Here is a 13,926-nt window from a genome sequence, read left to right on the forward strand (position 1 = left end):
CATATTACGCATTTCAGTATATGTATATGTCACTACTAACACCATACTGATACCTACTAGGTAGTCTATCATATACTGGAAGTGAGGACAGTATGATCATTAGTAATTTTATATCGAAACCTTTGAAGCAACTTAATGATTTCATAGAGAAAGTATTTAACTCATGCCAGATGTATTACTACTTTCTCTTTGGCAGGGAATACTGGTTGTCGTGGTAATTTCTAAACCTCTCGTATCTAAGCTAAATAGCTACCCTCACCGTCGATCAGCTACATACTGCAGGACCTATGGCAAGGAATAGACCGCTGAGCTATATAGGAATTTCTGTGCAGAGCTGTATGTTTTGATCAGACTTAATAGACACATCGCCAATAAAGAAGCCTATTAGGTATATTATATTCATCTCCCTATCAAATTTTATAGCCTGTATATTAGCCGTTTAAACCCCTCACTTCTCAGTTCAATCTCACTTCTCAGTTCAATCTCACTTCTCAGTTCAATCTCACTTCTCAGTTCAATCTCACTTCTCAGTTCAATCTCACTTTACAGAGCACAAAAAGAATGAAATGAAAGGAGACCCTCCGACCCTCCGACCCTCCGCTCTTCCCTTGTTTTTATTACTCTCGGGAGGACCGTGTATTCGGTCACCAACTATTCTCTCTACCACAACTTGAATAACTACTGAGAAGACGGCTTATTGTGTATGATAAACTATTGAGCTATACAGGCCTCCCATGGCACACCTTGTGTTCAAGTCAAACACGCAGAACCAATTTAACCATATCGGGAGACATATTTGCTCATAATGTCACATTACATGTAACATTTGAAATAGTATCATTCTACATATATGTATGCTCCTACATACCTATGCCATCTTGAAAAAGATATACCAAGCTACCGAATATTAGAAGTAACTACAATATAATTATGCTTTACTGGTTCTTAAATCAGCACCTGGTCATAGTAATCTCACAACTCAGTTATGATGTCAAACAATCATGTGTACATTATACATTGTGAGGCCATGGATACGCAGTAGCGGAGCATGGGGGGATATGAAAGGCTAGGTGAGGAAAATGTGATCATCAAACAAGGTCATTCTGGTCCCGGCCAGTCTTTGTCTGGTGACCATTGACTTAGTTGGTGTTGACCCAGATGTTGCTGTCTTTAGCATGCGCAAATGTTGCGCCTTTCTCAACATTGCATCTCCTGCTGTTCTTTTGGCAATCGAATCCGTCGCTTCATTACCAGGAACCCCAGAATGATCTGGGCTCAAATGTAGCTCGACGTGGACACCGAGCCTGTAAAGTGTCTCGGAATGCGAGCTGATTTTTTTCATTTGCCTTGCAATCTCTCCCTTTGGGGGATATGCCAGCAATCTATCAATGCATCAGAGTGCATTGAAGTCATCAGTAAATATGAAAAGCTCCTTGGTCTTATTGTGGCAGTGGGAATATGTCTCCGATAGATGCTGCTGGAAAAACACCTTGTCAACTGGGTGGCTTTGCGCGATGGTGGCTCGTCCCTTGTCTATGTTGTTAATGACCATCTCCAGACTACATGAAATTGCAAATAACTCGACTATGGCGCTGTTGTCAGTAGCCTGGCGATAGTGTACGCCCTTTGCTTGCCACTTGGGAGTGCCGGAGCTTTCCTGCTAGACAATGCCGGCTGCACCACATTCTGAACAGATAGATCTATCGCAAAAGTATGTGATTTGTTTGAATACTTGTGTTGGGATTGAGAGCTGGTAATTCTTTTTCACAATATTCTTGGTGGTATCGCCATTCACATGGAAGACAAACCCTGCGAACTCGTGTCCGAGCTGCCTAGAGACCTTGTTATTTTGCTTGTCCTGGAGCCTTTTTCTCTGCCTTTTTTGGGATAGAGGAAGACCAGCTGGTTGGTCATCAACTGAAAGGTGTTTCTGTTTGCGACTGGGCTCGCTATTTACATGTGCAGCCACCTGTGGGTCTTCTCCCAGATTGGGCTTAGGTGAGGGGCTCAAGTATTGGACTTGACGACGCTGAACTCGTTTTTGCATAAATCGTGTAAGCTCTGACTAATGGGAAGGATGACTGGAAATATAATGGCTCGAGAATAGGGCCTCCTCCACCTTCTCGGTAACTTCGATTTGGCTTTCTGGGGATGGCGAAGATTGTAATAAAGAGTAGAGCCCATGGATAGGGCCCGACGCATAGAAAATCATACTTTCACCACGTCATGGGAAGTGGGATGAATGAGAAAACGTGGGAGAAAGAAGGAGAAGAAGAAAGCAAACCACTCGTCGCAAAGGTATCAGAGTCAGATCCTACCATTTTTGGGCTACAAAAATTTGCTCAGTTTGCTGTAGTGGGATCTACGTTGCATTACCGCCCCTTCAACCAGTCCGAGTATTGTCCCTCTTCGTTTATATATCTGTATTTCGAGTGGTCTTTCGAGTGGTCTTTCTGGTTGTCCTTTTGGAAGTTCTTTCTTTGCAGATACCCTTTTTCGGTGGCTATTTCTAGATATCTTCTAAAAACGAAGGTTTTTGAACGTAGGTCCCCCTAAACTAGACCCAGGCGATGAGTTATAGGATCGGATACGCCGGTGATAAACTCAGCCACCTATGGGGTGCCGGTAATTTGGTGGTGTCTGATCAATTACAGCGTTGATGCGAGGCTTCTAGCCAGACCTACCCATAGGTTCACCCAGAGGTTCGGCACTAGGCTAAGTAGCATATTCTATAGTGGACTTAATAAGAGGTTCAACAACGGGCCCTGAAGTAGATTCGGGGGGAGACTCAGGAGGAGACCCAGGAGGAGGCCCAGGAGGAGGCACAGGAGGAGGCACAGGAGGAGGCCCAGGAGGAGGCCCAGGAGGAGGCCCAGGAGGATGCCCAGGAGGAGGCCCAGGAAGAGACTCGGAGATAGACTTACCGAGAACCCCAGCAAGAGACGGGCTGGGTGACTCGCTCCGCGGGAGGCCCAGTGAGCAGCCTAATAGTGTTGCACGGGCTCATCATTTCGGTGTCATTTGCATGACTTGTGATCCATAAAAGGATCAGACAACAAGGCCTCGTCATAAATACTGTGACAAAAGGAAAACCAGGCAAGGGTTCCACATATAACCTTATGTTCTTCAGTATTGTGGGTTGAGACCGACCAACGGACAGATCGGCAGGCAAAAAGCGCTTTTATATGGGGCTAGGCTTAGGGTTTCCCTCAAAGGCTGCTTTGTGGTTTCAAATTTGAGAATTTGGAGGTATAAGTTCTTGAAAAATTGCGTGGGGCCTCCCAGGCTGGGATTGAGGGCCAGGAACGTCAATTTTGGGGTCGTCTGCCCAAGAAGTGTGGGGGCTTCGGTGGAAGGGAAGACTGTAGAGAGTCGGTTCGGCCACAAACTCAGCGAGAGGTTCCACAAAATGCTGGCCAATTGGATCAGCTGTTTGCTCATTAGCAGGTTCAGGGGGAGGGCTTGCAACAAGAAGCATTCTCTCGGCATTCCTTTCCTGCATTCAAGTAGATATTTGGATGACAATGAACACCAAGATGCAAGGAAAGGCAAAACGTGATGGATATGAAACTTCAACTGGAAGAAGGAGGAAGAAACAAGCCCTTGTCGCAACGTTATCAGTCTGACATCCGATACCTTTGAGGTGATGTTGGTTTGTATTCGTACATATGGTGGGCATTATGGGGAATAGGACAGCCCGTAGACAGGACTCATGGTAGATCAGACCATCTTTTTTCTATTTTCAGCCTGCATTGAACTCGGAGGGACGTGCGGTAGGAAGCTTGGGAATTGATTGAGTTGGTCTTCGTTATAATTAGCAGAACTATGTATGCTGCATCGCAGCTCGCCTGTCTCTGTCTATTTTGCAAACTCACTCTATGGATGCGTCTCAAATACCAATCTGTAGATGTATCAATCAAGCCATCACCAGCCATATTCGAAGAAACATATTCTGGAGCACAAGCGAGAATTTACTGAGGACGATTTGAGAGTTGAATGGGTAGCAAAAGACAGTATGTATCATGTGTTTCAATGACTGGTTATGGACATACATTCCTTACACCTTCTATTCTGGAATTTTCTTTTTTGACTTGTTCCTGATAGACCTTGGAGGATCCGCCCCCCACGGGGGTTCCACGATTACCCTCGCTAAAAATGAACCGAGCATGTCTTGTTGCCGCCACTTTGCTTCCGTTTGTCTTCAGGGCCTTTCACATATTCTACTCATCATACCTCGCTGTTTCGTTTAAGTGAGAGGAGTAGGACTCCGAGCCTTACAATATGTTCTGGGCCACTGAACATCGCCTGTTCCGTGGATTCTAAAGACTCTTGATGCAACTAGGTCCTGTTGTCACCTTGAATTTCACTTGAGCATTTCCCTAGTCATACCCCAATCATTGTATTTATCCACACACTGACATCTTCTCTTATTCGACACCGAGCTTGAAAAACTCTCTTCCTCTGCTAAACTGCTCGTATTCTTTTCTCTCAACACAGGATACGGAAGAAAGAGAGAGTAGAAGGGTATGTATATACGTGGGAGATTTGCGTTTCTTCACGAAAAGGGGGTATTAAGATAAACGCGAAGAGGAGATTCTGCTGGGAGCCAGGACACGAGTTTATCGGATTCGTCTTTCATGTCAATGATGAACAAGGCTTGAGATGTTGAAAACAAGATTCCCACCGTGTCCAGGCCTGTAGAACCGGGCAATCTGCATAAGTGGCCGTACTAGCATAGCAGCAAGGCGAAATTGCAGATACCTCGGAGTAGATAGCAGCTGTATCAACTTCAGCAGCTGGATACGACGATGGTCAGACTTCTCTGCTTTGCATTTAAAACGTAGCACTTGATAGGTCACAGAACAATGTAGATAAATTGTAAGCTAGGTCGAGGTCGGGCCGCCGCTTTCCGGCCCCCAGTCTATAACCTCGGACTCGTTGAGTGTTTGAGGCTCCAGAGCCTCGGGGTAAGAGTGTCTGCTTTTGTGGGATTACTAGACTCGATTCTATCTCGCGAGGGATTTGGGTATCAAAGACGAAACGTCAAACTAAGCGACTGCCTAAAACTTTGTAGGATTCTAAAACGCCAAAAAAGCCAACAAAGAAAGAAGGTGAACACCAATATACAGCACCATCAACACTGGTCTGTATATTCAGACCGCTGATGTTGCGTTGCAACAGCTTTTCGTCAGTTGTTTCATTGTGTTTAGCGTGATTTTCCGCCGCCCGTCTAGCTCGCGGATGTGACCCCGAAAAGACAAAGAGCGTTTAACCTCTTCTATACATTCTTTATCTATTTCTGACCCTAATCTCGGTATTAGCCCCAAAATCTCAACTTTTGCTGGATATCAGCTTTCTGATATTTATTAGTTCCGAGTAATCTTTCGCATCATCGAGTTCGCGGGCGATAACACCAGTAAGCTCGCTACGACGATCCGCAACCACGAGATTTTCATGTATATTTTCGATTCCCTACCTATGCTCTTCGCCCCTTGTTATCTTCAATGTGATCCAACCCGGTAAGGTTTGTTGGACCGGAAGCCAACTGGCCGAAACTAAGCAAGCAGGAAAAGAAGGCCACCAAAGAAGCGAAGAAGGAGGCGAAGCAAATGTCCAAGGCAGGTTGCTTGACATCTCCCACGGTCTAGTTTGACGTCTTATGTTTCATTCTCAAGCGTTGAAGTGGCCTTTTATATGAATATGATGATCTATATAAAAATATAGAATGAATGGTCCGTACTACATTAGGCACTAATACTGATCACCTCCTACATGGTTAAATATTTAAATAAACTGCTCCCGGGTTTGGGGAGCTTATAACCATTCACTTTCTAGGCTAGTTGATTTCCACGGTTGTTTACTTCAAACCTCAATTTGGGGAAATCAATTCAGAATCTCGGTAGATCTGCGGGATCGGCGATCGTGCACGGACATCGGTGGACAAACCGTCGGAGAGAAGTCGGAGCCCCCCACTGGTCGTATCACTTCGCTATGTCTCTCGGGCTGTACCACACTGCACACAACGCCGGCCAGACCACCGTCGTACTAATTCATGGCGCCTTGGTATCTGGTCTCTACTGGGATCTGGTGATCCCCTACCTCACGTCTTACCATCTCCTGGTCCCAGATCTTCCAGGCCATGGCAAGTCCGCCAGCGCGCCGTTTTCAGTGGATCTCGCAGCGCAACAGATCGCCCAGCTGATCCGCACACACGCGAATGGCTCAGCACACATTGTCGGCCACAGTCTGGGTGCTCAGGTCGCTATCCGCCTAGCCTGCACCGAACCAGATGTGGTGAACTCTGTCTTCGTCTCGGGTTTTGGAATGTTCCCTCAAACGTCACTTACGCCATATATTCCATATGCAGCGTGGGTGATGCCACGTGTGGAGAACTGCCTTAGCCGGCCTCTTATCAGCTGGGCAATGGATGGTGCCGATATCCCACGTATTGATACCAATGTCTGTACCCTTGACCTGTGTCGCCAGATTGTATCACCGGAGGATCCTACACAGTGGCCATCACCTTGGCCTGCACGCACTCTGATTGTTGTAGCGGGGAAAGGGGGGTTAGTACCTACAAAGGATAGCCCGGGTGATGCTGTGAAGTTGATGGCGATCGGGAGAGAGCTGAATGAAGAGACTATCGCGTATACGCACTTGAAAATGCGACATCCGTGGAATCGTCAGGATCCGCGACTATTTGCAGAGACTGCCGCGGCGTGGTTTGAACATAAGGAGCTTCCCGAGGGCTTTGTCAAGCTTTAGCGTCGGGTAAACGGTAGACGGTGTTTGAAAATAGAAATTTGTCCCAGGACTTGTATCTATAAACTCCATATCAAGGAATAGAATAGTCCCAATTTAAATATATAACAGCTATAGTGCTGTCAAGCTTTGGAATAGTCGGCTTCTCAATCTGGTCGATACGGAGATTGTGGCAACGTCCGACCAAGAAGGTCGCGCTCTACAGACGCATAATCTTTGCGAAATCAGTATTTTGAACTCTCATGAGAGCTTCGGTGATCTGTATGATAACCCTTCTTTAGATACTTTGCACGCTTTTGGTGCTTTTGTATCTAGCATATCTTATCACAGTCGTTACACTGGGTTCGCTCCACGGCGCCGCCCGACATTTCACCATCTGCGCCGCGGCTCTGCAATTTTACTGCTCGGTATTCCTTTAACTGGTGGTGGTGGTCAGCCACGTGTGGGGGATCCGCTCTTCATCTTTCGGGGAACTCTTGGTGACAGCGTAGGGACTCACGGATATCGCACGTATTATACTTCTCGCCGAGTCAGACGAAACGAAGGTATCCTTGACTATCTTATCTTCCATTCTAGGAGTGAAAGTCCTCCTCCTGGTAGTTGAAGAGATCACCAAACAAAATGTCTTGAATACACCCTACAACAAATATCTGCCCGAGGCACTTAGCGGTATCATCAACCGCGTGTAGCAGGGCTTCTAACCTTGGAAGCTTCCAAGCTTTATCAGCCGCTCTTGAACCAAGGTTGCTTTGGATCCACCAAAACCATCATCAGTTCCATGGAATGACTGTATCAGCCCCACATCTGCGTGAGCCTTCGCTCGACGACACTTGGTCAACTCTACCCCCTCGAACAAGCATTCCATAAGCAACGTACAAACAACAGTATCCGTGGCCAGCCCCATTGTACAGTGGTACCACATTTTGGCCTTCGCCGAGATGATCAACAAGACACAGCGATAGTCTTGCCATTGCACAGCAGGATCTTCAGCATTTATCCAATCCGGCAGAGTATGACCCACAACAACCAATTAATGTTCGGGCTCTTATCCTATCGACCTTCGCTCACCAGCGCGTCCTGGTTTCCGATTCAGTCTGTGCAAAACCAGTACGGGCATCTATTTAGTCCCTGTCCACGATGAGGTAAAGCAATCTGCGAGATTAATATCTTGACTACGGTCGAGCAGGTTCATAGCAGGGACGAGAATGGACACGGCGTCTAGGACAGCTTCCTACAATCAATCGGCCAGCTGGCTGGAGCAAACCCCCGTGTCTAGAGCCTTCAAGTGACTTTCGCAAACTTTAGATGCATTGAAAGTGGCTACAAGCAAACACCCGACGTTGCTGCCATGGAAAAGCAAAGATCTTTGAAATTCGTGGAGAGTACCATGACTAGCTGACCCTTGGTTCCATTGGAAAATCCACCACGACAAGAGTAAGGCATTTACTGGCCCGCCCTCTGATCTATATGTCTGAGCTCTAGTACAACTATAGCTTTATAAGCAATCACACTGAGGCTATTTTATTTTTCTCCATCAAGTACTTGTCGATGATGTATGCACAGTCGAAAATGGACTGAGCTTTAGCTTTGGGACATTGCTTCCGCCACAATACCGTTGAGGGAGATTTCTTTCCTTCCCATACCGAACCCCATAGTGGGAGTTTACCATATGTTCATACGTTTCTCTTCCAGTTTGTAGGGCTGAGCCCCCATATCTGCTCAGCTTGGATGTTCATGGTTTGGCTGGAGTGAGGGTGTTGTTGATGGTCTAACAGATATCTGCCTCGCTCGATGGGCCAGAGTTCCATATGGAAGTGTGAAATATTGCAATCCGGAACTGAAATATGATGAGATCGAAAGCCAGCGAGGGATTGCTCATAGGGCTCACATTCGATGGATGGGAACACCAAAAAAGATCAATCAATCCAAGGGTAAATCAGAGACTGAACCTGGGGAACTGGCGATTTCAGATATCGAAATGTTTTCTATATACTGCGACAAGTGGAATGGTAAGAGGAGCAAATAGAAACCCTGGCGCAAATATAGAAGGAAGTTGGGTAAATGCTAGGAACGGGGGAGTTTATATATCAAAAATACGTTCAAAGAGACGTCCCTACACAATCTTGAACTTATTGAACCAGATCATTAGACTACATCATTGATATCTGCAGGTAGATTGGAAGGATGGAAGCTGTATGAACTTAGAAATTGAGATGGAATTGATAACACAGAAAGCAAATAGTCTACCAGAAATCACCGCAACAGCAAGAGCAGTGGGAACATATTCGTGGAGACGTGTCATATGTATTTAATTGTACCAGACAATAGTAACAACGACAAGTATGGCCCCCAGGGCTCAGAGCCGTCTAAACCCGCTAGTTGAAGACCAAATGTCCATTGTCGTTTCCAATGCGCTCCGACAGGTTGATATCCGCATCGTGGTCCTCTCCCTCGGCGTCGCGCAGGACAGCGCGCAGAATAGGGACATTATCGTCTCCCTCGAGATCGAAGCTGATATTGTCGGCACTGGACTGGAAGTCACCGCCTTCCCAGTGGAAGTGTCCTACAGAAATGAGTCAGCATAAATGATGTCAGGATGTTGATGCAGTGGTGCACTGCAAGAGTAACTAGAGTAGCCAGACTACAGACGTACCATTGTCATTGCCGATGTGTTCATTGAGATCAAGGGTGGACTCCTGCTCATCACCATCCTCGTTGCGAAGAAGAGCCTTGAGGATGTGTCCATCCTCAAGCTCGATGTGGGAAGCAGATGCGTGGAAGCTCATTTTGTCGATTTGAGAGAGAAGAATGCAAAGTAGAGTGTAAAGGGTTTCTATCATAAACTTCCTGGGTAGTAAAAGTAGACAGGAAAGGGAAGCTGCCTTATATACCCCATCTAGCCAGGCTAATACACCCCGAATCGCGATCTGGGCTGGGACAGGGAATCGTGCAGCAGCCCCCAGTTCTTGTCCGACACTTGTCCCCGACTAATTCGTCGTGCTGCATCTCCATTGTGCCATGACAGATAGCGCAGGTGGGGCATTAATTGGGAGGGTCGGTATTGGCAAAGCGGGGAGACTGTGCCCCAAATAGACAGTGATGGTTTACCAAGACAAAGAAAGCTAGCGAGTCGGTCTGTATAGGGTGGACAGCTATGGAGAGGTCATCACGGGACCCCCCACTATATCAGTACACGTCAGTGGGTGGATCGTACATCCGAAGCTGTTATCTTGGCTGGATGCCGGGCACGAAGGTATACAGATCACATCATCATGATATCCAGTTATCGTGGCGCATGGTGACACACTTTCCACAGTACCCAGCCACAGGATTCAGAGCGACATCGCCTGATGTCGCACTGCGCATGCATGCCAAGGATGCAAGACTCCGTGACAGCCCTAGGGTACAGCCACAGGGTTGTGGGCCACATATGGCCAATGGGTATCGGGCCGATCGAGGAGAAACGCTGTTGCCTAAGAGAGACAATGTAGTCCACTGGGGCTGATACGGTGCCAAGTCGGTTTGGGGACCTCGGGATGCAGCCTCATGTTGTCAGTTCTTGGCAATTGCGATATTGAGGGGTTTATTCACATTCAGTGGCGTTGAGGGGTCCTGTGGCTGGATAAGGCTAGCCTTGTGACTTGGAGGGGTTTTTTGTTTTGGAGGGGCTGCAAGTCCAAAGTGGAGTGAACAACACTTTGTGATGATTTCCAGTTCCGAGAGTTTTCCGACAGAGTCAAACTACAGTCATTATGATAATACAGATTCTAATGTACAATTGAACGAATTATAAGGCGAAGAGGCTTTGTATTGTTTATATGCAACACACATACAAGGCAGAGAAAACAAAGTGGAGAGCGAAGACAGAGTCAAGCATCATCAAGTTCATAGTATCGGCACACAACAGGAAAGAGAATCATCAAGCTCATAGTATCGGCACACAACAGGAAGACAGAGAGTCAAAGGAACCTTTTGAGTTAAAAAAAAGAAACATCCTCAGAAAATTCTTCACTGGACAACAGAGAGCTATCTCTGTAATAAAGGTTCCAAAAATTGGGGCGAAGGAGATGAGAGCAGAGCCCCTTCTCAGGTTGTTAACCCGCTCCTGGCGACGATCGGGAGTACCCAGACACGTACAGTCTGTTTCCGCAGAGGTCATAGCAAAAGCCCATCAAGCATCCGAAGATAGCTGGTCAGTAGCCCGCGTATACTTGCTTCGTGCCATTCACAGCCTAGCCTGGGCCGCCATCGAAATCCCGCCAGAGTCCTCAGGGTCCCCCGTTTCACTGGACAACAGTAGACATATGTTGAACATGAATCTCAAGCTGAACAACCGGTCAAAAAATTAAAGAATACTCAACAGGAACCACAGAGTGGACCCGGAGTGGTTGAAGAAGGAAGAAGAAAGAAGACAGAGAAATGGGAGGGGGCGGGTATTTATATTTACCTTCTGGCTGAGGGTGACGAGGGTAAGGGACGAGTTGACCAAAAGGGAAGGAGCCCAGTAAAGATTAAGTCAATGGGGGAGAGTGATGGCCGGAAATGGAAACTGCGACACACGAGAAGTTACCACGTCTTAGTGATATAGCTACAAAAAAATGAGAAGATGAATATGTATGCAATTGTTCTTGAGAATACCCTCAACCCCCAATATCAATCACGCCTAACACCAGTTGCAAACTCCCATGTCTTACAAGATCAACAGATGCACAGAATCGACAACCCATCCCACAGCATACCAGGTGTATCAACAGAAACACATTAGAATCATAACAAGTCACAGATTAAACTCCATTGCGGTAGATTTGAGATCCACCAGAGCGGATCTGGATGGTTTCACGTCGTTGCAAGACCACCAATGCACGGTTGAGTGCCTGTTCGCTGTAGTTCTTGCCATCAACAAAGTCGCGGCGCAGAGTTGCCAAGCTAGTGCTCCAACCAATGGGAAGACGACGCTTCAGCTCTTCTTCAATTTTGTTGGTCTGCTCCATAAGTTCCTTGCTGCCTTGGCCCTCACCCTGAGTGATGGCGTCCATAGTGGATGCCAGGAACAGACGGATGGCCTCGTCCACGTGGGCTTCTGTGGCGATGGGAGAGAGAGAAAGTTTGGCAAGGGACTCGGAGATACGGACAATGGCCTCGAGCTGACGGACAGTGATGGGGATGGATGATCGAGTGTTGGATTCCATCTCGGCACGGTGGACTTGCTTTCGGATAGAGACGAAGTGGGACGAAAGTTTTTCCGCTGCTTCAGGTGAGAGACGGGGCGCACAACGACTAGACGATATGTTAGTATGAATGTCATAGTTCAAGATGGGAAATGAGGGTCAACATACCTGCGGCAGTAGCTGATGTAGCGCTTCATCTGCTCAACGGGAATCTCAGCTTCCACCTGCTCCTCCACACCGCGACCACCCATATGCACACCCATGACGTGGCGGGCAATCCTCTCATCACGACCGCGCTCGTGTTCGTCGCGGACGACGAAAATCATATCGAAACGGGACAGGATAGTAGTTTGGAAATCGATGTTCTCGCCGGGGGTCTTGAGATCATCGTATCGACCGAATATAGGGTTGGCTGCGGCCAGTACAGACGTTCTCGAGTTAAGGATTGTCGTGATCCCGGCCTTGGCAATAGAGATGGTCTGCTGTTCCATAGCCTCGTGAATGGCCACTCGGTCCTCGTCACGCATCTTATCAAACTCATCAATACACACAACACCACCATCAGCAAGCACCATGGCACCACCTTCGAGATAGAACTCGCGAGTGTTGTGATCTCGCTGCACAGAGGCTGTCAAACCGGCGGCAGAGGAACCTTTTCCAGATGTGTAGATGGCAATGGGAGCAGCCTTTTCCACGAATTTCAAAAGCTGAGACTTGGCAGTACCGGGATCACCCAACATAAGCACGTTAATATCACCGCGAAGCTTCATTCCATCGGGAAGAATCTTCTTCGAGCCACCCATGAGCAGACACACGATGGATTTCTTAATATCCGCGTTTCCGTAGATCGACGGAGCAATGCTTCGAGCAAGCGCATCATACAAGTCAGGCCTCCGGCTGAGCTCCAGGAACTCTTGTTCTTCCTCCTCGGAGAAAATTGAGGCGCCTTTTGCTGTCTGATCGAGATCGGAGGTGATGCCCACTGCGCGAAGATATGGGTTACGGATAGCCACAGCAGCCTCCTTCTTGACACCCTTCGCTTGGTAGATAGAGAAGATTCCCATAACTGTGCAACGGGAGCCAGGAACAACTCGGTTGGCGAGGTAGCGATCGGCCGAAACAAGGACGTGTCGTGGCATCTCACCCACTGGCACCTGGTCAGGGGCTTCTTGAAGCTTAAGGACTTGCTGGTCTACAAATTGACATTTCTCATGGTAGACGACGTAAGGATCCAAGGGACATTGCTCGTTAGGTTGATCATTGTCGCTCTTGGGCCGACCACAGCGGCGCGGCAGCGATAGGCCGGAGAAGCCACCGTCGATCTGGATGTTCTCGCTGTGATCGCAGCCCTTGCAACGAACGTGAACGACTGTTGATTTGGAAGATATTGTTGAAGCTCCAATTACAATTCCGGGGATGCGAACGAGGTGGGAGATGTTAGTAGCATTGAGATCACGAATTGAGATATGGGATGCCGAGGAGTGTAGAAGCAGTTGGTGGGAGGGTAGTGTGATATCTCGCTGCCCGGGGTAGACAATCCGTACAGTACATTGCTTCAGGGCCAGCTCGAACTGTTTCGAGTTAGTGAGGGCCAAGATCAGCGGGATAAGAAACTTACAAGAGGGATTATCTCGCCAGGCTCGGTGGTGAGTTTGTGGGCTAGCTCCTCGTTGTAAGAAATGAGATGAGCAATGTCAATATCACAGTAGTATTGTTTCACAAGAGCATTTTGTCGTAATTGATCGCTGTTGCATCATATATTAGCCTCCATTGGATCCTGATGGCTGTGGGATGCATACCGGTAGACGAATGCATTATCCAGCTGAAATTCTAGCACGAAATCTCGAAGGCGGTTTTGAGTAGTTGTACGATCTTCATCGGCGCCATTTGTGCTGGGCGCAAGTACGCTCAAAGTATAGGGGGTGCGTCTATCCATGGTGTAAAGGACCGCAAATGTGGTAGGTTGGGGGTTTGATATTTGGCGGAAGGGAGGGCT

At 47.6% G+C, this 13,926-nt stretch overlaps 4 protein-coding genes across 4 annotated transcripts; 2 read left to right on the plus strand and 2 right to left on the minus strand.

Annotated features, from left to right (window-relative positions):
- Positions 1-2,226: 2,226 nt before the first annotated feature.
- N7479_005257 (uncharacterized protein) lies at positions 2,227-2,918 on the plus strand (the record flags this gene model as incomplete). The annotated part of the gene is made up of 2 exons (XM_057252954.1): positions 2,227-2,298; positions 2,775-2,918. 2 exons carry the CDS (start codon positions 2,227-2,229, stop codon positions 2,916-2,918), a joined length of 216 nt encoding a protein of 71 aa, XP_057106816.1.
- Positions 2,919-5,991: 3,073 nt separating this feature from the next.
- On the plus strand, positions 5,992-6,765 carry N7479_005258 (alpha/beta fold hydrolase; the record flags this gene model as incomplete). Its single annotated transcript, XM_057252955.1, has 1 exon — positions 5,992-6,765. The coding sequence occupies one exon, from the start codon at positions 5,992-5,994 to the stop codon at positions 6,763-6,765; it is 774 nt and encodes a 257-aa protein (XP_057106817.1).
- Positions 6,766-9,137: 2,372 nt separating this feature from the next.
- N7479_005259 (CVNH domain-containing protein) lies at positions 9,138-9,548 on the minus strand (the record flags this gene model as incomplete). The annotated part of the gene is made up of 2 exons (XM_057252956.1): positions 9,138-9,325; positions 9,416-9,548. 2 exons carry the CDS (start codon positions 9,546-9,548, stop codon positions 9,138-9,140), a joined length of 321 nt encoding a protein of 106 aa, XP_057106818.1.
- Positions 9,549-11,546: 1,998 nt separating this feature from the next.
- On the minus strand, positions 11,547-13,866 carry N7479_005260 (MCM DNA helicase complex subunit MCM5; the record flags this gene model as incomplete). The annotated part of the gene is made up of 4 exons (XM_057252957.1): positions 11,547-12,039; positions 12,099-13,501; positions 13,549-13,675; positions 13,730-13,866. 4 exons carry the CDS (start codon positions 13,864-13,866, stop codon positions 11,547-11,549), a joined length of 2,160 nt encoding a protein of 719 aa, XP_057106819.1.
- Positions 13,867-13,926: the final 60 nt, after the last annotated feature.

Source organism: Penicillium vulpinum (genome assembly GCF_028829585.1).
Source record: "Penicillium vulpinum strain IBT 29486 chromosome Unknown utg000003l_segment0_segment0, whole genome shotgun sequence".
In the NCBI taxonomy this organism is placed as follows: Eukaryota; Fungi; Ascomycota; class Eurotiomycetes; order Eurotiales; family Aspergillaceae; genus Penicillium; species Penicillium vulpinum.